The sequence below is a fragment of the Colletotrichum destructivum genome, chromosome 4, assembly GCF_034447905.1.
Source record: "Colletotrichum destructivum chromosome 4, complete sequence".
NCBI classification, from domain to species: domain Eukaryota; kingdom Fungi; phylum Ascomycota; class Sordariomycetes; order Glomerellales; family Glomerellaceae; genus Colletotrichum; species Colletotrichum destructivum.
The window spans coordinates 5,153,230-5,175,780 of record NC_085899.1 but is presented as its reverse complement, the minus strand read 5'-3'; the positions used below and the strand labels follow the sequence as shown (position 1 = coordinate 5,175,780).

The 22,551-nt window shown below is 56.8% G+C and overlaps 5 protein-coding genes across 5 annotated transcripts; 2 read left to right on the top strand and 3 right to left on the bottom strand.

The window, feature by feature from the left end:
- Positions 1-4,906: 4,906 nt before the first annotated feature.
- On the top strand, positions 4,907-6,889 carry CDEST_07509 (Putative RNA recognition motif domain, R3H domain, RNA-binding domain superfamily; the record flags this gene model as incomplete). The annotated part of the gene is made up of 4 exons (XM_062923668.1): positions 4,907-5,257; positions 5,341-5,863; positions 5,913-6,776; positions 6,834-6,889. 4 exons carry the CDS (start codon positions 4,907-4,909, stop codon positions 6,887-6,889), a joined length of 1,794 nt encoding a protein of 597 aa, XP_062779719.1.
- A 3,726-nt stretch (positions 6,890-10,615) lies between these two features.
- Positions 10,616-11,507, bottom strand: CDEST_07508 (Putative histone H2A, histone-fold; the record flags this gene model as incomplete). Its single annotated transcript, XM_062923667.1, has 3 exons — positions 10,616-10,804; positions 10,913-11,044; positions 11,403-11,507. 3 exons carry the CDS (start codon positions 11,505-11,507, stop codon positions 10,616-10,618), a joined length of 426 nt encoding a protein of 141 aa, XP_062779718.1.
- Positions 11,508-14,408: 2,901 nt separating this feature from the next.
- CDEST_07507 (Putative F-box domain-containing protein) lies at positions 14,409-18,388 on the top strand. The gene is made up of 3 exons (XM_062923666.1): positions 14,409-17,362; positions 17,422-17,633; positions 17,693-18,388. The coding sequence occupies exons 1-3, from the start codon at positions 15,908-15,910 to the stop codon at positions 17,967-17,969; spliced, it is 1,944 nt and encodes a 647-aa protein (XP_062779717.1). The 5' UTR covers positions 14,409-15,907; the 3' UTR covers positions 17,970-18,388.
- Positions 18,389-18,412: 24 nt separating this feature from the next.
- CDEST_07506 (Putative Actin family, ATPase, nucleotide binding domain-containing protein) lies at positions 18,413-19,982 on the bottom strand (the record flags this gene model as incomplete). The annotated part of the gene is made up of 5 exons (XM_062923665.1): positions 18,413-18,682; positions 18,741-19,364; positions 19,416-19,619; positions 19,676-19,734; positions 19,790-19,982. 5 exons carry the CDS (start codon positions 19,980-19,982, stop codon positions 18,452-18,454), a joined length of 1,311 nt encoding a protein of 436 aa, XP_062779716.1. The 3' UTR covers positions 18,413-18,451.
- A 404-nt stretch (positions 19,983-20,386) lies between these two features.
- Positions 20,387-22,457, bottom strand: CDEST_07505 (Putative major facilitator superfamily, MFS transporter superfamily). The gene is made up of 4 exons (XM_062923664.1): positions 21,850-22,457; positions 21,379-21,752; positions 21,102-21,305; positions 20,387-21,024 (listed from the first exon to the last, which is right to left on the bottom strand). The coding sequence occupies exons 1-4, from the start codon at positions 22,050-22,052 to the stop codon at positions 20,453-20,455; spliced, it is 1,353 nt and encodes a 450-aa protein (XP_062779715.1). The 5' UTR covers positions 22,053-22,457; the 3' UTR covers positions 20,387-20,452.
- Between the last annotated feature and the right edge of the window lie 94 nt (positions 22,458-22,551).

The window sequence follows — 22,551 nt, the reverse complement described above, 5'->3', positions numbered from 1 at the left end:
CTGTGCTGGGGGCAGGGCAGGGCACCACCCTCAATCAGAGTTGTCGTCAAAGTTTCGGCTTGGATTGATTTTGCTGCAAGTCGAACTCCAAAACCTCCACCGCCGTCAAGTCGATGCAATACGACACCTAACCTGCGGCAATCAGGTGTACAAGTAGACAATACCAGTCGACGTTCGAATACGAAGCGGCCTGCCCTTCTCTGTCGTGTGTTCGTCCGATGAGCCGAGCAAATGTCACGACAGCATCACATCGTTTCGCTGGGCGAGTGTCTGAACATAGGTCCCCCGGAGGCCCTGTGTCAATTCGATCGCACTGTCTATTCTCGGGTCGCCTCGTTACCTAGGTAGGTACCTGCCCAGGTATACGTACCCAAGGTAGCGCGGTAGACCGACTTGCCTACGGACCATAGGTGTCCTGGCTAGTCATGGCTGCACAGCTCAGATGCACATTGAGGGATAATTTGTGGACTTTGTGCGTGTTTCCCAGCAACGCACGGGGGGGGGGGTTACAAGATCCATCGATCGGGGGGAATGGTGCCAGAAGGATGACATTGACAGAGGACAGGCCCGGACCGACAGGCTCTCCCTCCCTCTTTTGGCCCTACTGCTGAACTGTACTTGTAGACGTTTCTAGACCGGCGATCAGACTGCCAGACTGCGACTGCCAGGGACTGACAGCTGTCTTGCCTAGCTGACACTGTGCTAGCGCTGCCTTCCGCCTGTCATGCTTGTCTGTTTACCTCTGTACAGAGTACTGTGTGCTCCTTCCCTCGTCCTGGTCCCCACTATCTTCCCGTCCCTCCCTCTTCGATGCGACCACAGACATCCGTGCTATCGCGAACAGGTGCGATTGCGTCTGTCGGTGCAAAACTGATGCAAGAGCAACTCCTGCCCTCCGAAAGGCACCCCCCGCTAATTTGAGCAAGAAGCAAACTACATCGTAGAAACCTACCTAACCTTAGATATCCTTCCTAGAGATTTGCACGAAAGAAAAACCACCCCGCTTAGTCAGCCGGTTATGTTTGATACCTACAAGTACCTAAACGTGCCTAGGAACCCCAAGCATCCGCGCCACCCATTCCTTGGATTCTGATTTACTTGCACAACGCCCCCACGATAAAATGCAGGTAAGGTTCTTAAGGAATATGAGGTAATGGCTGCCTCCGTTAGACCCGCCCTGTCTTCTTTCTCCCTCATGGGCAGCTTCCTTCCTCCAGCCAACCGTCGTTTCCTGCACTGTTACGCCTTGTTCATCCTTGCACGACCCGGCAAAAGATTCGTGTGACGACGCCCCCTCTTGTCAACCCACGACGTTCGTTGCTATTCCTCGGGACGGGCCACGGACCCGGGACCACTGACCACGGACGCATTTTGATTTCAGGTACGTAGCCAGCGACACTTCCTCATCTTCCCCCTTTTCTCTTCCTTTTCCATCTTCCTCTTCGAGCTGTATCGCCGTTTCGCCTTGACCTCCCTCCCTGCTAAGGTGAAGCTCCAATGTCCGGCGAGGTATTCCGGTCCCGCTGCGCATTTGTTCAGGTAACATGGTGGCAATCGTTACCGGAACCGAATGGCGCCCATCCCCGTTAGCGACGGCGAGGCAATGGTGGAAGAAGAAATAGAAGATCAAAAGTCTGGAGAGATGAGCCTGTGTTTCACGTCTTAGATTGGCTTCCGAAAGGTGCTCGACGGGGTCTTGACGCTTCCGGAGACGGTTCCTTGCCCATTTGACATCCAAGACCCAGGGTATGGGCACGGGCAAGCATGGACATGGCATGGGGCACGGCATAAAATGGCATTCTGACTTCCATATTCCGTCGACATTTTTCTTGCCTTTTTTTTATCCTTTTCTCCCATCGGGCACGGATGCCTCGCAGTCGGAGAGTGCTGCGTACCAGACCAACATCCATCATCGGCCACTTTAAAAAAATAAAAATAAATAAATAGAGCTTGCACGCGACAAAATGACACAGCACGACACAAAACAGACAACAGACGAGACGAGTATTTTCTTCCATGCCCACCAGCACCCTCCCCATATCCACTCTCCACGCACACCGCACGCACCGCACACAGCTTGTCAGCTGAGGTGGGCTCTATGGCCTCGCGGTACCTGGTCTCGATATTATTTTAGATTTCTCATAACTCTTGCTTACTAGTAGTATCTTCCTGTCTCTTAACTCTCCGGCATGCACAGGCCAACGAAGTTGGACAGTCGCAACGGTAGGGCGGGCTCTATCCATCTCCATAGACAGACAACCCTATAAGAGTCGGGCATTGTCACAACAACGAGCGACAGTCGGGAGTTGGAGGGTCAGATTGTCCAGAGGGCTGGCTATTGAGCCAGGACCAGTGTCAAGCCGCAGCTCCTTGTCGCATCGTCGATACTGTCTCGACATAAAGCCGAGAGACACATCGGCAGAAGGGCCCATGGTGCACTCGGTCGTTGCGACAGGACCAAAGTTTACCGACGTCAGGACACCTTTTCACAATACACAAAGTCTGAACGGACGGGATGGCGACGGCTCGTGGTCACGGTCCCTTCCAGACTTCTAGGGTCCCGGTCTCTTTGCCGTCAAATCATCGGTCAACGGCCCCCCCGCTAGCTTAAGAAGCTGGTCGCGGGTGGGATAGGGACTGGACAGGCACTTGAAAGGGACACCGCCCAACCCGATCACCAGCCCGAGCCCACTATAATTCCACATCTTGACCGACTGGTGACAGGCGACTGCTGGCTGGTTTGATCCCGCTAGCCCTAGAAGCCGTTGGCCTTCGATTTCTTACCACCTACGGATGCAGCGAAGAAGTGGTCCCGCTCATCTCTGACGAGAGAGAGCTGGTTCGTACAGCACTGCACTGCGGATACAGTGTGCTAATTAGGAGAGAAACTCTGCCCAAGCGAATGAAGCCAGGGCATCAAGACCTTTTTTATAGATGGTCAACAAGTTGCCGTTGTGTTTGGCCGGCGACCACTTGGTTACCCACTCACTCTCTCCTTCCAGCGGGCGATGAGAGGAAAACGTCCCAAATAACAAACGGGGTGTTGAGAAATGATACATCGAGCGTCGGTACCTTTTGCGTCAGAGCGCGCGCGCCTTCTGCCTTCCATCTGTGCTGTCTGGCGGCAGTGACAGTCCCGCTGCCAGCCGCGTTGAACAACGGGTTACAGCACAGTATCTGCTGCTGTACCTACTTTAGTGGCCCTGTCAGTGAAGTGTCATGGAAGTCCCGGCGTGGCCACACATTTGTTTCCCGGCCCTGTGTGTATCTCTCTCCGAGTCTGGTGTGTTTGGTGTCTGTTATTATTGCGCGTCGACCGTTCATCATTCCCTCCCATCCGGAAATGTTTTCAGTGCAGTGCTTTCCCATCAATGTTGAGCTCTCCCCGTGAAGCCACTCCTGGGTAGGTACCTAGGTAGGTAGGTACCTTGGTATCCACCCATCTGTCGTCTTCCTCGTCGTCTACCAAGGCCTGGCCCTGTCCTGCACTGTCGTCGTCTCCTTTTCTCCTACCTATGTTATTTTGACCATAGGCAGGGACACAGGGGTGCTAGGTTATCGTCCCGGGTCCCTGATCCCCCTTCCCAGGGCCCTGGCCTTCCTTTCGCCTTCTGCCGTTGCCACACCCCATTTTCTCTGAAGCCCCCCAGTTGGCTGGTACCCGTTCTAGTGGGACTCTTCATTCGCTACGTCCACTATCCATCCATCGACGACGAGGGGGGGAAAAGACTGGAGGGCGGAGGAAGGAAAAAAAAAAGAGAAAGAGATGCAGTCATTTTTTTCTTTCTTGCTTCCTTTCTTCCCCTCGTCGCTCCATCTTCCCATCCATCCTCTTAACCTCCGTCTAACCCCCTCCTCTTCCCTATCTTTTCCCTCTCCCTCGCCCTTTTTAGATTCTTGAGCCTCAACACCAGGCGAAGAGCAGCAGCGCCTGTCGTAATTCATCCCCCTTTCCCCTTCCTACTCTACGTCCCTCCTCCCTCCTATCTTCCCTCCTACAACCACCGCCACAACCACCACAACAGCCAACCAACCACGCCCTTCGCGCGCATCAGCCCTTCCTCCCTTATCCCCTCGGAAAGGCACACCACACTGAAGCGACCGCGTGTCTGTCAGGGTCTGTCAGTCAGTGTCTGCTGTTACTGCTACTGCACTACATCTCGGCGGAGAAGCGAGCGAGCGAGCGAGAGGCAGGCAAGCAAGCACCAGTCCATCTGCGCCCATCCCGCAAAGCCAGCCGCGGCCAATCCAAATTCAATACATACCAATCCTGCATCCACGTCCTTCTCGGGGCTACCTTGCCGCACTCTTTCACTCTCTCCTCTCCCACACAATCCCACCCACGCCCCTACATAACAACCGCCACGGCATTTTTTTTTTCCTGGCCTGGCCACGCTGCGCGACTCCCGGCTGCTCGCATCCTCTTCCCATCTCCTTCTGCATTTTCCTGTCCCATCTTAGGGGGCCCTGCAAAACCATAACGACGAGCGATCCGAACGAGCGAACGGCCGTCCAACGGAAGAAGAAGACGACGACGACGACGAAGAGGAGGAATCTCTGCGAATTTCTGCTATTACATGCCGCGTTGCGTGTTTAGTGAACTGTTTTTTGTTCCTGCTCCGCTTCCCGCATCTGCATCGCCCGCCAGTCTCCACGACGCTTTTCTCCCCCCGTACGCAAACCTTCGCACCACGTTGGATTTTCTGTCGAGGGCTTTTTCCCACTCTGCATCTACCAACTGCCCCTGGTTAACCTGCATCTCCCTCCCACATCCGCATACCAACAGCTGCCTCCTCAACCAATCCCCCCTCTTTGCTGCCATTCCCAATCGGCACATTACACGCACGTTTGCTGGATTACGACCCAGCGACTGCCAGTTACCCGGGACTAGATCTCGAAGAAAACAATGAGCCAGCAACAACACGATATGTATCTCGACTACTCAGCCCCCGCCAATCGCTCCCCGAGCTCGTCGAGGGGATATGCGGGTGGCTTTCAATCTGGCCTCTCGCTCCCCCGTCAGGCCCAGCGTCCTTACGACAACGGCTTGGGCTCCTCTGCCTTGTTCCCTTCCGATCGTCTTGGCTACAACCCCAGAGCCATGGACCAAATGTCTGCTAATGGAATGCCCGGAGGATACATGTTGGACAACAGCCAGGCCTGGAACTACAACGCTGGCGGTGTTGCGACCGTCAACGGCGCTATGAACGGCGCCAATAGACAAAGGAGCGTCAACCGCCGAGCTGCTCTGCCCACGGTATGTTTTCCTCCCATCCCTTTTCTATCTCCTGACCTTCGCCCCACGCATCGCAGTTGTGATCTGACCGACACTCCCAACAGAACTGGACCGACCAAGGCCTCGGCATGCACAGCTCATATGGATCCGGCCTCAACAACGGAATGTCGAACGGTCTTCGCTACGACGGACAAGGCGACATGCGACCCAGCTCGCAGACCGAAGAGCAGCTCATTCCCACCGCCATTGTCATCAAGAACATTCCCTTCGCCGTGCGCAAGGAGACTCTCGCCGCTGTCATGCTGGAAATGCACCTCCCTCAGCCATATGCCTTCAACTACCACTTCGATAACGGCGTCTTCCGCGGCCTGGCCTTTGCCAACTTCCAGTCTCCCGAAGATACCAAGATTGTCATTGACGCCATGAACGGCATGGAGGTCCACGGCCGCAAGCTGAGGGTCGAATACAAGAAGATGCTGCCGGAAGCCGAGCGGGAGCGTATCGAGCGCGAGAAGAGGGAGAGGCGCGGTCAGCTCGAGGAGCAGCACCGCGCCCCGATGCTGCACCAGCAGCCTTCGCTTCAGACCCTGAACAGCGTCTCTAGCAACCCTCCTCGTGGCCCTCTTGGTAGGTTGATTCTACCAAACCGCATCAAATACCTCTGCTGACCAAACAGAAGGAGATATTGACCTGAATGACCCGGAGACTCTCGAGTTCTACACCGAGCTCACCCTTTTCAAGCGTGATACCTCGCGCGAGATTCTCATCTTCCCCTCCACTGTTGCGCCTGAGCAGCGCCGTCGTATTCACATCTTGGCCCACCACATGGGTCTGGAGCACAATTCCGTCGGGGAGGCGGAGTCGCGCCAGATCCACGTTGTCAAGCGCCAGCTTCCATCGCCCACGGCTCAGATCCACTCTCCCGCTGTCGGATTGGACTACCACAAGAAGGGCCTCAGCAGAGCGGCGACTTTCGACTTTACAGCTGACAGAGAGGCTCGTAGTGCCAGCACCAACTACTCTCACGCCATCGGCCGCCAGGGTCCGACTTTGGAGCTTCCTGGAAGCCCTGACGGAAACGGTCTTGCCAACCTGCGTGCCGCCAAGAGCTTTGCCGACCTACGTTCCTTTAGCCCCAGTCCGTCCGCGTCCTCTTCGAGCTACCTGACGGCGATGAACGGCATCGGCAACATCCCGCAGTCTGGCAACTCCAACCCCCGCTTCGGCGATTACAATGGAGGCGTGAATCAGACAGGTCAGCTTGCTACGCCCAACCTGACCCCCACCTCTGGCACGGTCGGCACTCCTGGGACCGACAGCAGCCTGCTCAGCTCTCTCGGTGGCCTCAACCTCGGATCGTACGAGTCGGCGGCCCATTCTCAGGCGCGCAGCACACCCGGCGCGATTGGAAGCCAGCGCCCCGGTGCGAACAGTGGCAACCGCAACGCTCCCGAGAGGCAGCCTCGTGGTCCCGAGTGGGAGACGTCTGCCGGCTTCAGCGGCCGCAACCGTTCCAATGGCCACATGCAGCGCGGAAGCGGTGAGTTTGCATGACGCCCTTGTGCTTGACGGAACTCTGACGCTGATTTGTGGCCAGACTCTTCCGACAATGCCCCTCGTGCAGGAAGCGCCGGCGCATCTCGATTCCACTAGACAAGATCCCTAATACCTCGCCGAGACTGCCACACGACAACCATTACAATGAGGACACGATTCATGACTCGCGACGCATAGAGACTACAAACGACATTCGACGAGTTCACCCAGCCCGCCCCAGCTCGGTAATCGACAAACCCCCCCCTGTGTTATACCTACCATTGCTTTTCATGATGGACACTCTCCCACACACTCACCACCCATATTGCTTATAATGATGATTTTGTTGGACACGAGCCTTTTGGCAGCATCATGATGTTTCGCTCGGCCGTCTCGGATTTGGTGGATAGAAGAATCCTACGTCGCGGCGGCATCCATTCTTATTACTATTTTTTGGATTCACGGCACCCGCCCGGCAAGGAGACCTCGGCTCATCGCTGTTTCACGACCAGAGAAGGATGAACGGAAAAGAAACCTGGATACAAGAAAAAAAAACTTGATATGGGCAACCATTTCGACATGGCACCAAAGGCCCATGGGCGGTCCCCCTATACCCTCCTGTTTCCCCGCCATATCTCCCTCATGGCGCGTGGAAGCATATGAACCACCCTTGACGATGAATACGCTGTTACGACCTTTTTATGTCTAGATAGCTGTACCGGCATGCTCGACAACACCCAAATTCCCTTTTTTGGATGATGGAAACATGCTTTGGCGACCATGACTATACCCACCTAATACCACGGTCCAGCATCACTTGAACAAGACGACCCCGAGACTGAGGCTGTTCTTTTGGTCTCTTCCCTGGCCAAGACGGGTTCGGAGTGTCGAGTTCCAAAAAAGCAACACCAACCCATGAGCGGCTCACTGAGAAGAAAAAAAAAGTTGAAAATGATTTCGGGCGTTGTTTCGCATCGGTACATTCCGTTGTGTTATTGTTTTTTGTGTCCCAAAAACACCTTTTCCCCAGATTCTTCGAACCATGCCCTCTGTCCTTCCCCCTGTAGAGGGAGGGCGTCATCCCCATGGACTTGTCTGTCCAGTGTTGGGATGGTCTTTCGGGACACTCGTTGGGGTCATCGGCGTTGAGGGTGCATTGGGGCTGCTCTGTCGTGTTTTGCTCGGTCTTTTCCGGTTTCTTATTAGAGTTTGCTACTTTTCTGCTTTTTTACCACGCATTTTTGAGCATCTTGGGGGCAGGATGACAGAACGAGATCAGCGGATTACCGCATGTCGATATTTAGGAGACACATGAGAGAAGATGAGAGACGGCAATTTGCGAGAAGTGCCAGCCTGTTTATTTGCGCGCCATGTTGTGGCATCAGGCACGTTGATAATTGCGCGAGAGAGAAGAAGGAAGATGTACGGAGGGCCTACGTTATAGGCCGTTCTACGCCTTGTCAAATATACTGCGTTTGGTTTCAGATCGAGCTTGCACGATGATGAAGTTCCACGGCTTTTCCCATGAAGCTTCCTTGGCTAAGAGAGTTGACATGGGCACTCTGCGGGGGCGACTTGAGAGTTGTGAAGAATGCCCTGGAATCCAAGATAATGAGAGCTGCAGCTGTCAGTCATATTGAGGATGCTGAAGATTGGGCTCTCTCTGCCTTGTGTTTTTCTTTCCCCCTTTATGTCTGTGATGTGTTGCCCAAACACCGAGGGGTCTTATCGTTTTTTCCGACGTTTTGTCATTCCTCAGTCGCTTGTTTGACGTATGTCTATGCCGCTGACCGATGTGTGAATCATCATCATTCTTGCTTGCGCGCTTCTTTCATGATGGGTGTTTCGTTTCCCTCACACACACACACACAGACACACAGCCTTCCGAAACGTGCTCAGGTGTGGCTTCGGTTCTTTAGCTTCTTTGGGTCCGGCAGCCCGGGATGGTTTGCGTTTCCAAGGCTCGTCGGTGAAATCAATCAACCATCTACCGTCCTTCGGCAGTCGAGCCTTGCGTCCGTCATTCTATCCCAGAGCAAAGAGACAAGCAGAGACGGACAGACGTCGTGAATGCATATACATACATTACCTCCATGCCCATGAATGCAGACAGAAAGTGCGCGGGGGGACCGATCTGTCAGACGAGGTGTCGAATACGCCAGGGCAACCAGCAGCAGCGATGACGGTCCCGTTTCACTTCGGAGAGGCTCCGGGCCAAGACCAGTTTCACCACAGCCGACCCGGCGCATCGCCGTCCAACAGCCCTCCGCCGACAGCAACGGGAGCCTCCCCCAACCACCATGACCATCACGTGCCGCCGCCGCCGCCGCCACTTAAGGACCCTCACGGTCTCCTCCCCCGGACACTCTTCCACCGACCCACGCAGCTGCAACGGCAGCCGCAACCGCCACCATCGCCGCCACCACCACCACCACCTCCTCCTCAACCTTGGACCTGGCGCTGCCACAACTAAGCCGCCCTCCTCCGCCTCGCCTGCACGCGCCGCTGCCTCCGCTGCGGTCACCGGCTGTGTACCCGGCCCGCGCCCGGGCTCGAGCGGGGACGGTCATGGGAACGGGCCAGGGGAAGGAGCCGCACGTGCCGGACCGAGTTCGACTATCTCCGCTGGAGGGCGTGGGGCGCCTGGCGAGAGGGCGCGAGGGACGCGCGGCGGGGCGGCGGCAGTTGCTGGCGGGACTGCGATTACCCCTCCGAGTGTCGTCACGCGCGAGCGAGCGTCGACGTCGACGACAACGATGAAGAAGAAGAAGAAGGAGGAGGAGGAGGGGGAGGGCCACCGGTCTCGCCGGTCAGCCCGCTACCATCCGGGAGCGCAGTGAGTGATCCGGGCGGATGGGTCGGTAACGACGGCGGCTTCCCAGCGGCTATGCGTAGTGGGGAGCCGGAACCGGGACCGGGGCTGGCAGTCGACCCGGCGTTGCTCGATGGTACGCCGCCCGTGTGCGTGATAACTGGAGGAGGGGAGGAACGGGTCGGATGAAGAGTAATAATGAAAAAAACCCTTACCCCCACCAGCGCCAAAGAAAGCAACACAAGGAGGGATGACGAGCGGCAGTGTGGCATATCAACGGCTTCTCCTTAGGAAATAGTGTTACCTGGCTTGCGGAGCACCCCCGGCGATGGTGGGCGAAGCCGCAATGATAAGAGTCCGAATTGCGATGCCGAGGAGGTCGTAGACCCCAACGCAACGCGGAACACGGCGGGTTGATGATGTAGGAGGGAGCAGCATCTGGCAGAGGCAGACCGGACCAAATGAGAATCATGGAGCAACACAGGTAGAAGAGTAGCCAGACAGTATTGCACCCCCCCATTACAGTTTTATTTCGTTCTACCCACGCCCCCATCAGCCCAGTGCCATATCCGCGCGTGCCGTGTTGGGAACCGAAAACAGGAACCTCAAAGTGTTATACATTGTAAGAGTTGAGTTGAGTGCCAGACTCGGAGGCGCACCTGCGCAGGCCCTGGAGCGTGCAGGCTGCTCTGCAAACCCTCATGAATAAGGCGCTCTTTGGCTGCCTTCTGCAGCCACTTCTAGCACCGTTATCCGTTAACGTCCAATACTGAAAACCCCTGCATGCACGACGCTCAGGTCATTCGACGGCATGCTTTTCTTTTTTGGTGTTTCCAAAGACGCGAGAGGGTTGGTTGATCAACCTCTGACACACCTGCATCGTCATCGTTTCTGACCAGTGTTTAAAGAAAGCAGAAATAGAGCACCCCTTCAGACCGAACCGCACCCCCAAACTACCGTCCTGAGAGAGAGAGAGAAAAAGCCAACAGCAATATCAACGTGGTTTTGTGCCGCTAGACATGTCGGGAAACTTATGCCTCGATCGCCTTGGCCTTCTTCTTTTGCTCGACCTTGAGGAGGAGCGCGCGGTTGATGTGTGGCAGGACACCACCGAAAGCGATGGTGGCACGGATCAGGGTGTCGAGCTCCTCGTCACCGCGGATGGCAAGCTGGAGGTGGCGGGGGGTGATGCGCTTGACCTTGAGGTCCTTGGCGGCGTTCTACGGGACGCGCGTTAGCGAGAGATCCAGGTAGCCCAAGGCAGAAAGAAGCCCGGATGAGTCAACCGGAGTGCGCGGGGAGGCGGAAGGGGGTGAGAGGAGACGTACGCCTGCAAGCTCAAGAACTTCAGCAGTCAAGTACTCAAGCACGGCAGTAACATAGATAGCAGCCTTAGCACCGACGCGCATCTTGTTCTGGGTATTGGCCTTGAGGAAACGCTTGACACGACCGCAGGGGAACTGGAAGGGTCCGTGGTTAGCAAGCTGCGACGGCTAAGACGATAAATTTTTCATCGCTGGGTGCGATCCGATCTTTGCGCCATCGAGTTAGGGGAGCCCGATTGCATTGTGCACGCGACAGTATCCCAGTCCATATTTCGTATGGCACGTAGACAAGGGCAAAAAATGGTCGCGCAACGTGGTTTTCGATGGAATGCGGCGCTGGGCGAGGGGAATCGATAGATCGAGGTTGGGTCTGTCGAGTTTTGTGGTTGGACGCGTCGGGAAAGGGTGTCATGTGTCGGTCGATGCTCGAAAGATCGGGGGCCCAAAAATCGACGTGCAAAACCGGGCGCATCATCAACATCGCGCAACTTACCTGGAGACCAGCGCGAGCAGAGTGGCTCTGTTGCTTCTTGGGGACCTCGGCCGTAGCCTTGCCTCCGGACGTCTTTCCGCCAGACTTTCCCTTGCCGCCGGCCATTGTTGATATCGAGGCGGAAACGCGAAAAAAAAAGAATCGATGAATTCGGGGAGTGGTTGGAATAAAATTCGAGGATTCGGCCGGAGCGGAAATGCGAGTTGTCGAGTGCAAGTATGTGGGCGGAGAAAATACAGCCTTCTATTTGAAGATGCCGGTTGCGGGTTGGTGTTGAAGTTGGAGGGGTTGTCGAGGGAAGCTTTGGTGGAGGTGGATGGAGATGGCAGAAATTTAGCTCCAAGACTGACGGTGATTGTTGTTGTTCGTCGGTGACGGGCAGACCGCAGGAGTCGAAGAACAGGGGGGGGCGAATGGGGAGCGAGGGAGCTTTCGGTGCAAGCAAGAAAATCGCGGGTCGGTGCGGTGTGTGGGAGGTGAGAGCGAGGGGGTGCTTGGTGCCTACTGCTGCTGGTGCTGCTGGTGCTGCTGCTGTCATTTGCTGACCGTCGAGGTCCACGGTCTCCTGTTCACGGTCCACGGACGCCAAAGTCTGATGCTGCTGCTGTTTCCGCCGAATGCTTGGTGCTTCTGCCCGCCAGGCCCTCTCTCTCCCTCTCCCCCTCGCTTTCTCTCTGCGACTGTGTGTGTCTCCCTCAGAGTTTGCTGATGAGCTCTGTTCGGCGCTCCCATTCGTCGGATCGAGCTCTGTTGTGGATGGCTGTGTTATGGCGCTAGCGGCGCGTGCCCAGATTTCGTGGACACAATGTTATTGCCGGAATGTTGCGCCAGCCGAAGTAAACCCGACCCGCAAATCCCACTTAGGACCAGGAACCATGGGGGAGCGGGCTGAGTGAGTGAGTGAGAGGGTCGTAGAGGGCCCTGGGCGAGGCAGGAAAGGCTGCCGCTGAATGTGTAGCATATGGCCACTGGCCACAGCAGGGTCGCTCTGATGGCGCATGAGGCATGACAGCAAAGAGAAGAAGCGAGGGGAAACACTTGCTCAACTCGAGCAAGGCTGCCTGGACACCGGGAGGCACCGTAGTGGCAGAGAAGCAGGCACATACATACCTTGGCCTTGCCTCGAAGTGAGGCTCTGGACGACGGATGCCAGCAGCAGGCCTCGGCCAAGCCCGCTGCACTGAAGCATCATGGTCGGTTGAAGCTAAGGAGACGATGTGAAATGACCTACTTTGCAGGCTGGATCATATCGCAGCCTGCCTCGGGCCATGGAGGGGATGTGTTGTCATCTTGACATGGTCGTTGCTGGTGTTGACCTTGATGTCGACGCAAAACGCAGACCAAGAAAGCGTCCCGCACGAGGCTTGAATGTAGAATGTGGCGGTGCATATCACGTGATATGGCTGATGCTCGTACATCCCTCCCGCTCCGTCCCGTCTTTTCTCGATGTGCCCCATTCAATCGGATCCTCGGCCCCATAAAACCCCGGGTTGCTACTCTGTACGTACATCCATCCTACTGGAATAGTGGAGAGCGAAACCGAGTGAGCCACACTTCAACTGGCACCAGCTGGTTTCCCGTGCTCCGTCCGGTCTGTCTAAGTAAGTATGTCCCCCATCTTCTTCTCTCACTCGCCCCCCTCACTACCGGTTCGTTAACCACCAGCATCGCACTGGCGGCGGGCGAGAGTTCGCATGCACATGTATCTTTGCAGAGTTCGAAACTCTGCTCAACTTGATTCGAGTCAGCTGATGACATCTTTTGCCAGCTACAGGCAGCAGCAACAACAGTACGTACTGCGTGGCACACAACGGAACTTTCGCGGATGCACAGATGCTTGGCTTCGTTGGCTGGTCGACCTCGTCTACATACATCGTAGTATTAGTCTTTTCTCTGCTAGTTGATCATCCTTCTCCACACAGAGGTCTACATGTACATCGTATACATCGTACTGCAGGTCAGGAGCCGAAACCTCCTCCTCTCTTGCCCCTCTCATGCCCGTTCGTCTTCGGCTGCATCGCCCCTGTCTACGTCGGTTTTGCGTCGGTCATGGGCTTGGCTCCCCCCAATCGAGGACCCCGCCCTCGCCCAGCCAACGCTGTGTGATGTGTGTGATGCGCGCCCGCCGCGTCGGCTTTCAAAAGCTTGATCTCTTATCGGGCATTGGAGGCCTGGATCGTGTCGACAGGACTGCCGGCCTCAAAATTTCCCCTATATAAGAGTCGCCCCTTTCCTGCCGCAAAAAACAAAACTTTTTAACTACAAAATAAACGCAAACAAACTCCCATCAGTCATCACGACCCCTCGTGGTCCGTCACTGGCGTCATTCGGCGCTACTCGGGGTTCTTTCCAGACTTCCAACGGCCATCCAAATGACAAAAAGGTTAATGATGGCGGAATGCGGGGGGGAAAGATGGCTTCGACCGGTTGGTTCAGTGATTTTTGACGTGACAAGTTCACTTCACGTGAAACGTTGCCTGAGCAAAGCCGGGATGGCTTGGCCAATTCGAACCATTCCTGTCCGGTCATGGCTCCAGAGCTTTCTCTCGGAGTTCAGCGAAAGGCCACATGGAGGGCCCCGGGATCCGTCTCGACCATCCAAAGCATGGGTATGGGTGGTGGTGGTAGGGAAGCCTAACGAGAGGAGCAAGTAGGCGAGGCGAGAGGAGGGGGACACAGAACCCCTAGTACTCGAAACATGCGACGCACCCAAAGTCCAACACCGTCAACCCTATGTTGCTAAAGATGGACATGGAGATGCTTGGCCACGTTTTGACAAACCCCGAGCCTGATCTGAGCGGCCCAAGGTGATGTCGTGTGCCATGGTGCATGCTGTACGGCCTCCTGGCTTGGCATTATCTCGCTCTGCGTGGGCCGTACAGATCAATCTTACCAGGCAACACAGGGCAAGTCGGTCCTCCACGGCTTAATAGCAAAAAAACAAGATCATAAAGACAAGGTTTGGGGGGGGTTTTTTCTGGCTCGTGGTTCTGGACACTCAACCAACTTTTCTCTGGCTCTCCCTCCCTCTCTCTGTCTTTTTTCTTCCCTCTCTTCCTATCTTCCTATCCCTCGTCCAACTACTACTACCTAGTCCCCACTACACATCAGACACAGCTTGACAAGAGCTTGTTCGACTCGATCAGCAAACGCCCATCCCACTGTCATTCGAACCTTTGACGCCCTGAACGCTGGACGGAAGCCCACAGACCGGAACCCCACCTCGAGCTTTCCCCCCGGGGACCATCTTTTGCACGACCTCTTGGACTGCCGAGGTACTTGGCTCATCACCCACCGCCAACCCTTGGGTTGCGTACCCCTCGGGTCACTAGACTGCACTATTGGCCCTTTCGCCCCTCTTCGAACCCGGTTCCAAGGCGGCGCACTATTTCCACCGCGTTTGTGCCGGAACACGCGCGCCGTACCAAGTCTCGTCTCGGGGGCTCTCTCTCTCTTTCTCTCGCTCAGTGGATGGATGGTTCGTACGCCTCTCCCTGTCTCCGATCGCTGCGTGGCGGTCGCCCATTCCAGCCCGTTCGTTGCATGTGGCTCTAAAAAGGTGAGACCACTTGCAGTGTCTTTGCGCAAAGACGAGCCCAGAGTTGACTCGAGTCCTAATTCCCTCCTACTCCTCCTCTTTTCGCTTTACTGTTACTCCCGCGCGCACCTCTGAGTCCTCGGGAAAGAAAACCTTGGGCTTGCTTGCTTGTTTGTTTGCTTGCTTGCTTGCTTGCTTGCCGCATCAAACCCGGACGGAAACCCCAAATTCGAGGAGCGAGAAGGCAACCCTGCATCGCACCAGGTCGAATCAGGCCCGCTGGTCACAAGAGGGAAACGAAGAAGAAACGAAAGAGCCCAAGGCGGTCTACCACATCCATCACAGACCGATCAACACTCCATCACATCCTCCACCGCCGTTCCCCGTCCCCTTCTTCTTCTTCTTCTCTTTTTTTCCATCGTCCCCCTCCTTCTCCCTTCCCCCCATCTTCTACTACTATCCATATTCTCTCTCTCCCCTCCCCTCCTTTAACCAGAACAATGTCCTATCGATTTACGGCCACCGAGGCTACGATTGCAGACGTTGGTTAAGATCAGAACCAGACGACCCATCACTCGCTCGTCAACTCAGCTTACTCACTCACTTACTCACTCACTCACTCATCGCACTCAGATCATACTCTCACTCTCACTCTCACCCTCAACTATCACCCTCTCGTCGACTCCATACCTCGGCACCTCGCCCCATCTTTGCGCCCAGGATTCCCGGTACGACTTACAGACCCGTTTCACATCGGCCCTCTCTGTAGCACGCCCGGTTCCAACCGGTTTCAACCTCCCGTGACGAGGGGATCCCCGGTCGCCAGCTGCCCGCCAACACCTCATCACCTGCGTGCGTCGTGCGACGGGCACATATCCCGCTGGCGGCGGCGGTGCACCACCGTAATATAGAGGCCTGCTCCTCCTACCCGTCCAACACCTACTCCTACGTGCTGCCTGGCCACGCCATGGACGACGTCGTCCGCTCGTTCGGCAGAGGCATCTCACGTGCCGCCCGCAGCGTCCGCAGGCAGGTTCAGCGAGATCAGCATTCGTCTCATGATTCCCCCGCTGCCGCTTCGTCGTCGTCGGCCCCATCCTGGGTCGCTTCGTCCACCAGCGCCGAGACCGCCACAAATGCACCGGCATCCGCACCCGCGTCCGCGTCCGCGCCCTCACCCGACGACCACCCCGATCTCGAGGCCCAACTCCCGGCTCACGCGGCCGCGTCTCAATCCCAGTACGACGCCGTGCCGCTCACGTCGCCGCCGCCCGCCGTCACGACCGCGCCGGGGTCGGGATCGGCCTCATCGCCTGCTCACACGCATACGCCCCAAGCCCATGTCCTCCCTACCCTCACTCTCGGCCCATCCGCCCAGCCGCCCTCTCACGATGAAGCACCCCCTCATCATCATCAAGCTCTCATCCCTCACTCGACCGGCAGCTCGGCCACCTCTGACGCCCAGACATTAACCAACAACATCACCACCCAGACCCTCACCGTCCCGAGCAACCCATCCCAGCCCGTGTCGCCGCTGTCGCCCGCGCCGGCCGTGCTTCACTCATCCAATGCGGCCCAGCTCTCTCCATCCTTCACCCCGTCTGCCATATCGTTCGCGCCCCAGGTCCATCCTAATTCACCGGCCCCCCAGCCGCTCAACCTCTCGGCCGCCACCTCGCCAGCTCAGTACGTACCCTCGCCTCTCGAGTCGCCCATCCCCCTCGAGCTCGAGCAGCAGATCTCCGGCAAGGACAACGCCTCGATCCGGCCCCAGAGCGGCCCCCGGCCCCGCACATCCCGCTCCCGGCGCGACTCGGTTATCGAGAAGGTCGCCTCCTTGGACCCCCGTCGGCGCTCGCGCAGCCTCGGCCCCAAGACGGGCAACAGCCTCATGGACCTGCCGCCCGAGCTCCACCTCATGATCATCGACTACCTCGAGTTCGGCGAGCTGGAGAACCTGCGCCGCACGTGCCGGTTCTACCGCAACTTCCTCACCAAGCAGACCATCCGCGACCTCTTTGGCGAGCAGTTCCGCCTCGCCCTGCTGGCGCACTGCTACATCTGCCTCAAGTACGACCCGACCCGCGGCAACCTGCTCTGGGCCGATTACAACCACCCGCGCTACCCGCTCGCCAGTAAGTGCGTCGACTGCGCCTACCAGGAGGACGAGCTGGCCGTCGGCAAGAAGGTGGCCCTGGGCAACTACGCCAGCGTGTGGATCTGCCGCTGGTGCGGGTATCCCGTCGCCGGCACCTCGGCGCCGAACCAGCCCGAGTTCCACAAGGGCTGTTATAGCCACTACAATAACGTCCTCCTCGCGTATTTTGTCCTGGGCTGGATCCAGCTGAGTCTCGGCATTGTTGCCGCCGCGCTGTGCTGGAGATACTTCAGGGATGAGACATTGGTCTTGGTGTCGTCTATCGTAAGTCCTGTGGGGGAGTGTTCCTTGGCGCGGGGTGCCTTGTTTTCTGACTCGAGCAGGTCAACTTCGTTTTGTTATGGTGGTGCTTGGCCTTTCTAGTCGTGAGGGGCGAACACAAGCGCACATATCACTTCACCGGCGTACTAGAGGCCGCGATACTCGGCCTCTGGTGCTTGCCTCTGTATATTCTTGTCAGGGACATCGAAGACGGCGTCCATGGAGCCCTGGACAGGAGGGTCACGGTGACCCTGGTCTTTATCATCCTGAACATGTAAGTCGGCTCTCACTCTCATTCCCATTCTTTTCGGCCACCCCAACTCACAGGAACAGGGTTTTCCGCCTCTTGAATGTCCTGGGCAACATCATCCTCACGCTCGAATGGCGACACTTTGCGCGGAAGAAGCCCAGGCTCACGCCGGCCGGCCGCTTCGGCAACATGGTGCTGGCCTTCCTCGTCTACTGGACCTACCCGCAGGCCGTCGAGCAGGAGTACCCGCCGCAGTACCACTTTATCAATACGGGCCGGCGGCGGGTCAAGATGATCCTTGCCGAGAGGAACGCGCAGCGGCTGCGGGAGCAGCAGCAGATAATGACTATGATGTACTGAGAAACGACCAAAACTCTCTATGGAGGGATTAATGCTGCTGCAGGTAATGAAAAAGAATCGTAATTTCGGCGGATTAAGGGAGCAGAGGGAGGAGGGATCGTTGGATTTGAAATGACGAACGTAACGGAAGCGATTTTGGTTTTTCTCAAGGAGCAAGAGGAGTTCTCCCGCCCTCTCCCTCCTCGATTTGTATTTGGATGGCAGATTGTCATGCCTTTGTTAATATTACGGGCACAAGGAAGACGGGGGGAAACGGTCATATGCATGTATGATACCAGGCGACGATGACCTGCGCGCCCAGCAGCCTGTTGGATCCCACAGCACGACACCGGCACTGATGATGAATTCTATGACGAAATAGCAGCGGATCACGCTTACTCCCGTATCATTATTCTTATTCTACATTTTTTCACACACACAAAAAATAAAGGGGGGGGGGGGGGGGGGGGGGGAGGAAAGAGAAAGGAGGAAACGCACGAGGATCAGAGACATTTCCTGTTTACTATCCCAGGGCCGACTTCTTCGTATTCCGCCCTCAAGATGCACATGCTCCCGAACGCGGACAACTCGCTCAGCATGGAGCCTCCGACCCACGCGGAGTACGCCCTGTTCCGCGGGGCGACGACGTTCACCCTGGTCCCCTTGTCCTCCGTTTCTTCGAGGCAGTGTCTCAGTCTGCTGCCAAACCCGGGGAACATGGAGTTCCCTCCAGCCTGGGACGAAGTCAGCATATCCCACCGTGGCTCCCGGCCTTTCTCTCAGTCCACTTACGAGCAGGATATTCCCATACAGTCCCTCCCTCAGGCTCGCGTCACACCGCCTGACGACGTTGAAAACATCATGCTGCAGTCCGCCGGTGTCCAGCCCCAGAATCCCAGGGTTGAGCAGAATCTCCCCCGCCAGCCATCCCAGCGGCCTGTCGAGCTTCACCTCCCCCCCGTCAGGCAATTTCCACACTTCTCCGTCGCCGGCCTCCCTGCGCCTCGTCCACCCGGTCAGCTCGCTTTCGAAATCTTGCGCCACGCGACACCGCTCAAACTTGAACAGCCGGACGACGTCCTCCCACGCGCTGTTCGAGGGGAGTTCCAGCCCGGGGTCCCCCATCGTCAGGTTCAGCCGCAGCCAGTCGTCGATCGCCTGGCCGCCGACGTCGTTGCGGCGGGCGCGCTCGCGGATCGGCGTGTGTTCGTAGACAGGCACGGTGACGGTGCCGGCGAAGCCCGAGTCGACGACCAGCGCGGTGGGGAGGTTGGCGGCGTACGTCGCCAGGAGCGCGGGGACGGCGGTGTAGTACGCCGGCGCCGAGAGGGACTCGAAGACGTGGGATGCCAGGCGCTGGCTGGTGATGTTGTTGTTCCGTGTTAGAATGGGGATAGTCTCAAGAAGGTAGCCGCTCTTGGAGAGGGAGGAGTGTGGTGCCTACCGCTGATCGTCGGGGGCGTGGACTGGCTCGGTCATGAGGATCGGGTGGGACAGCGGGACCGAGGCTCCCAACTCGGAGAAGATGTGTTTCCAGATGGTTTCCACGTCCTCCCAGTTCGTCACGTATCCCCCTGCATCGATTGGGTGACGGGCGCGGCGGAGGGATCCGTGGGGGTGATCGAGGTCAACGGCGTGGCCGACATTGTATACCGACTGACGGCCTGTCAACTGTCTGTAAATATATTGGGACTCGGGAGGCCTTCGACAGTGTTAGCCCGTCCTACCTTCCACTCATCTGTGTCTATGTTCAGTGATGTCCTGGAGGGATACTGAACGACCGTGGCTGGGAGATCAAGTTAGGAGAGAGATAAAGCAGTGAGGTCTAAGTGTTTAGTTACGAAATAACGTCGAGGGTGTTTGATAGCCCCCGTAACCAGCTTTCATGAATCCTGATCTACGACACGAGTTCTCAGCTTGCGTCCTTTTTTGTCTTGGGTTGTTTATGTCTACATGCCCATTATCAATTACAATTGCGGGCAATTCCATCATGCACTTGAACATGGAAGTTGATGCTGTAGATGGAGACCACATCCAAGTGGCGGACGGACCGCAGCTTTATACGTTGAGAATATAGACAAGAACGCCTTAAATGCTTGCTTATTGGGGCAGTGCTTCCTAGAGGTGGGGCACCATCGGCGTGGCAGATGCAGGCAACAGGATTCAAAGACTTGTGTCTCCGCTACCATCGTTTCTTTTGCAAGAGGCAACTAACAAAACTGGCCATGACAGATGGAGAGAGTTTTGCAAAACTGCTCGACACGACATTTGTTGGACCAGAGAAGCAAGTCAAAGACGGTGTTGCTGAGCTTCAACTTCTAGATTAGCAAAATGGGACAGCATGGGCATCAATCTTGCAATTTCGGCACTCAAAGTTTATGCGTTCTACACCGAGAAGGACACGATGTTCAACTCTAGAGCGAGGACAAGGAGTTCTACACAGTCTTTGATTATACGTACTATATATACGAGTCTTCTTGGAGAATGCATCCGCCTCAGAGCAACTAGCACTTCCCCCTCAGGACCGATCCAACACGTAAACGCTTCGACACCACCATCGACATGACGGCCGCGAGCATGAACCCTCCGGCAAAGATCCAGGTGCCCTGGAACTCCCTCTGCACCTCGGCCATTCCGTCCCCCCGCGGCTTCTGCGCCGCACCGCCGATGGGGTTCCCGATCAGCGCCCCGATGCTCGCAATCGTGTACCCCATGCCCATCCTCGTCCCGTACTCGGACAGGTCGTCCGTCAGGTTCGCAATCGTCGCCGGCGGCAGCGAGACCATGCCGCCCGAGACAAAGCCGTAGATGATGGAGATTGCGACGAGGCCCGGCAGGTTGTGCGCGAAGCGGAAGAAGAAGAGAACCACGGCAGAGCCAAGGCAGCAGGGCAGCATAATGGTCATGCCGCCGTATTTGTCAGCCAGCCAGTTCGGGGCCAGGCGGCCAAACAGGCTGGCGGCGTTCATGGCGCTGAGGATGTAGAAGGACGTGTCCGGGTCGACGCCGAGGCGGATGGCATAGGCGTCAACGTAAAAGAAGGGAACGTAGACGGAGCCGATCATTAATGCGAAGGCTGGCGATTTGTCATGAGTACACAGGGGCAATGGACAGAAAGGACAGGAGATCATGAGACGAGTCCCGGAGGCTTACCGATGCAAAAGGTCACATAGGGGACGTCCTGGAAGTGCTTCAGGCGGAAGAAGGCACCGCGGCGCTTGAGGTTCGGCCGGAGGCGCATGATGGCAATGCAGACCAGTAGACTGCCTGTCACGATGAACGCAAACACCCTCACGGCCCAAGGGAGCCCGATGGAGGCGATAAGCCGCCGTTCCATGATGGGATACACAATGCCCGCTTTTGAAAGACGCGTCAGCAAATGGCGCCTAATTCCCTAACATATACACACGCTCGCTCCATGAAAACTTACCCAAACTGCTACCCGTAGCAGCGATCCCCGTAGCGACCATCCTCCTCCGCTGGAAATAGAGCGGGATCACGGCAACGCACGTCAGTCCCAACAGACCGCTGCCCATGCCGACGCAGAAGGCTTGCGCGAGGAGAATTTGCCAGTACTGCGTGCACAGGCTGAGCATGAAGAGACCCAGGGACGTCATGGTGGTGCCGCAGACAAGGATGAAGCGGAGGTAGCCCGCGTCGAGGAGCCAGCCAGCACACACGCCGATAAGCATCATCAGGAAGATCTGAATGGAGCCAATCCACGCAATGGTCGAGGGATTGGTGTCCGGGAGGAGCTCGTTGGAGTAGTAGGCCTGGAAGACGCCAAACGAGTTGGAGAGGCCCCTTGGGAAGGTGAGGAGCGTCAGCTTGGCTGCTCGTAGACTTCAGTTTTTTTTTTTTTGGACGGGAGATTTTGATCCTGTCCTTGGGGACGACTTACCAGGTGTTAGCGAAGAGGATCCAGCTTCCGAGGACCTGAAGCCAGGCGACGACGCCCTGGTCCATGATCAGCTCTTCTGCAACCTCTTGGGCCGGCTCGCCGTCGCTTGTGGGCGGCGTTGCCTGGCCCTTCTCCCCGTCGGATGGCATGTTGATCTGCGAAACTGCCTCGGAATCACTATCTTGGCTCTTGGCGATCGCCATGTTGCACCCCAGACATAGGTTGAGGTTGGTTTAAAAAGATGCAGTTTCAGGGTGAGAGAGAGAGGGAGAGAAAGAGAGAGAGAGAGATGGGAGGAGGATTCCCCCCGGGGAGGGCAGACGTTGAGTTCATATGAAGTCTGACTAGGCCGGTTTGTCGAGCCGCTCAGGATGGTAATTCAAGCCGAGCATGGGATTCTGACGAGAGAGCCGGCGGGCTGACGGGGGAGGGGGGCTCGTGGGACAAAAGTCCCCTTGTGTGGATCGGGAATGGAACGAGAAAGACTCGAGGAGAGAGTCGTCGCACGAGACTTTGGCGAGGTAAGAAATGGTCTTAGGGCATCAAGTCACCAAACCAACGGGAAGCTCGCACCATCGTGGGCGTGATGGATGCAAGGGGCGGTCCGGCCGCTAGGCGGGAGAACCCATGTATGTAGCTTGTTGTATGGGGCTTTGCACTCCCGCGTCTTACCTGCCGCGGTTCTCTCACGGTAGGATATCT

Bases quoted from the DNA above. Each gene is read 5' to 3' on its own strand.
- CDEST_07507 (XM_062923666.1), top strand. From the start codon at position 15,908: ATGGACGACGTCGTCCGCTCGTTCGGCAGAGGCATCTCACGTGCCGCC. The intron at 17,363-17,421 runs GTAAGTCCTGTG...TGACTCGAGCAG, and splicing joins TGGTCTTGGTGTCGTCTATC to GTCAACTTCGTTTTGTTATG. The intron at 17,634-17,692 runs GTAAGTCGGCTC...TCACAGGAACAG, and splicing joins GTCTTTATCATCCTGAACAT to GGTTTTCCGCCTCTTGAATG.
- CDEST_07505 (XM_062923664.1), bottom strand. From the start codon at position 22,052: ATGGCGATCGCCAAGAGCCAAGATAGTGATTCCGAGGCAGTTTCGCAG. The intron at 21,306-21,378 runs GTAAGTTTTCAT...GTCTTTCAAAAG, and splicing joins TGCTACGGGTAGCAGTTTGG to CGGGCATTGTGTATCCCATC. The intron at 21,025-21,101 runs GTAAGCCTCCGG...ACAAATCGCCAG, and splicing joins CTATGTGACCTTTTGCATCG to CCTTCGCATTAATGATCGGC.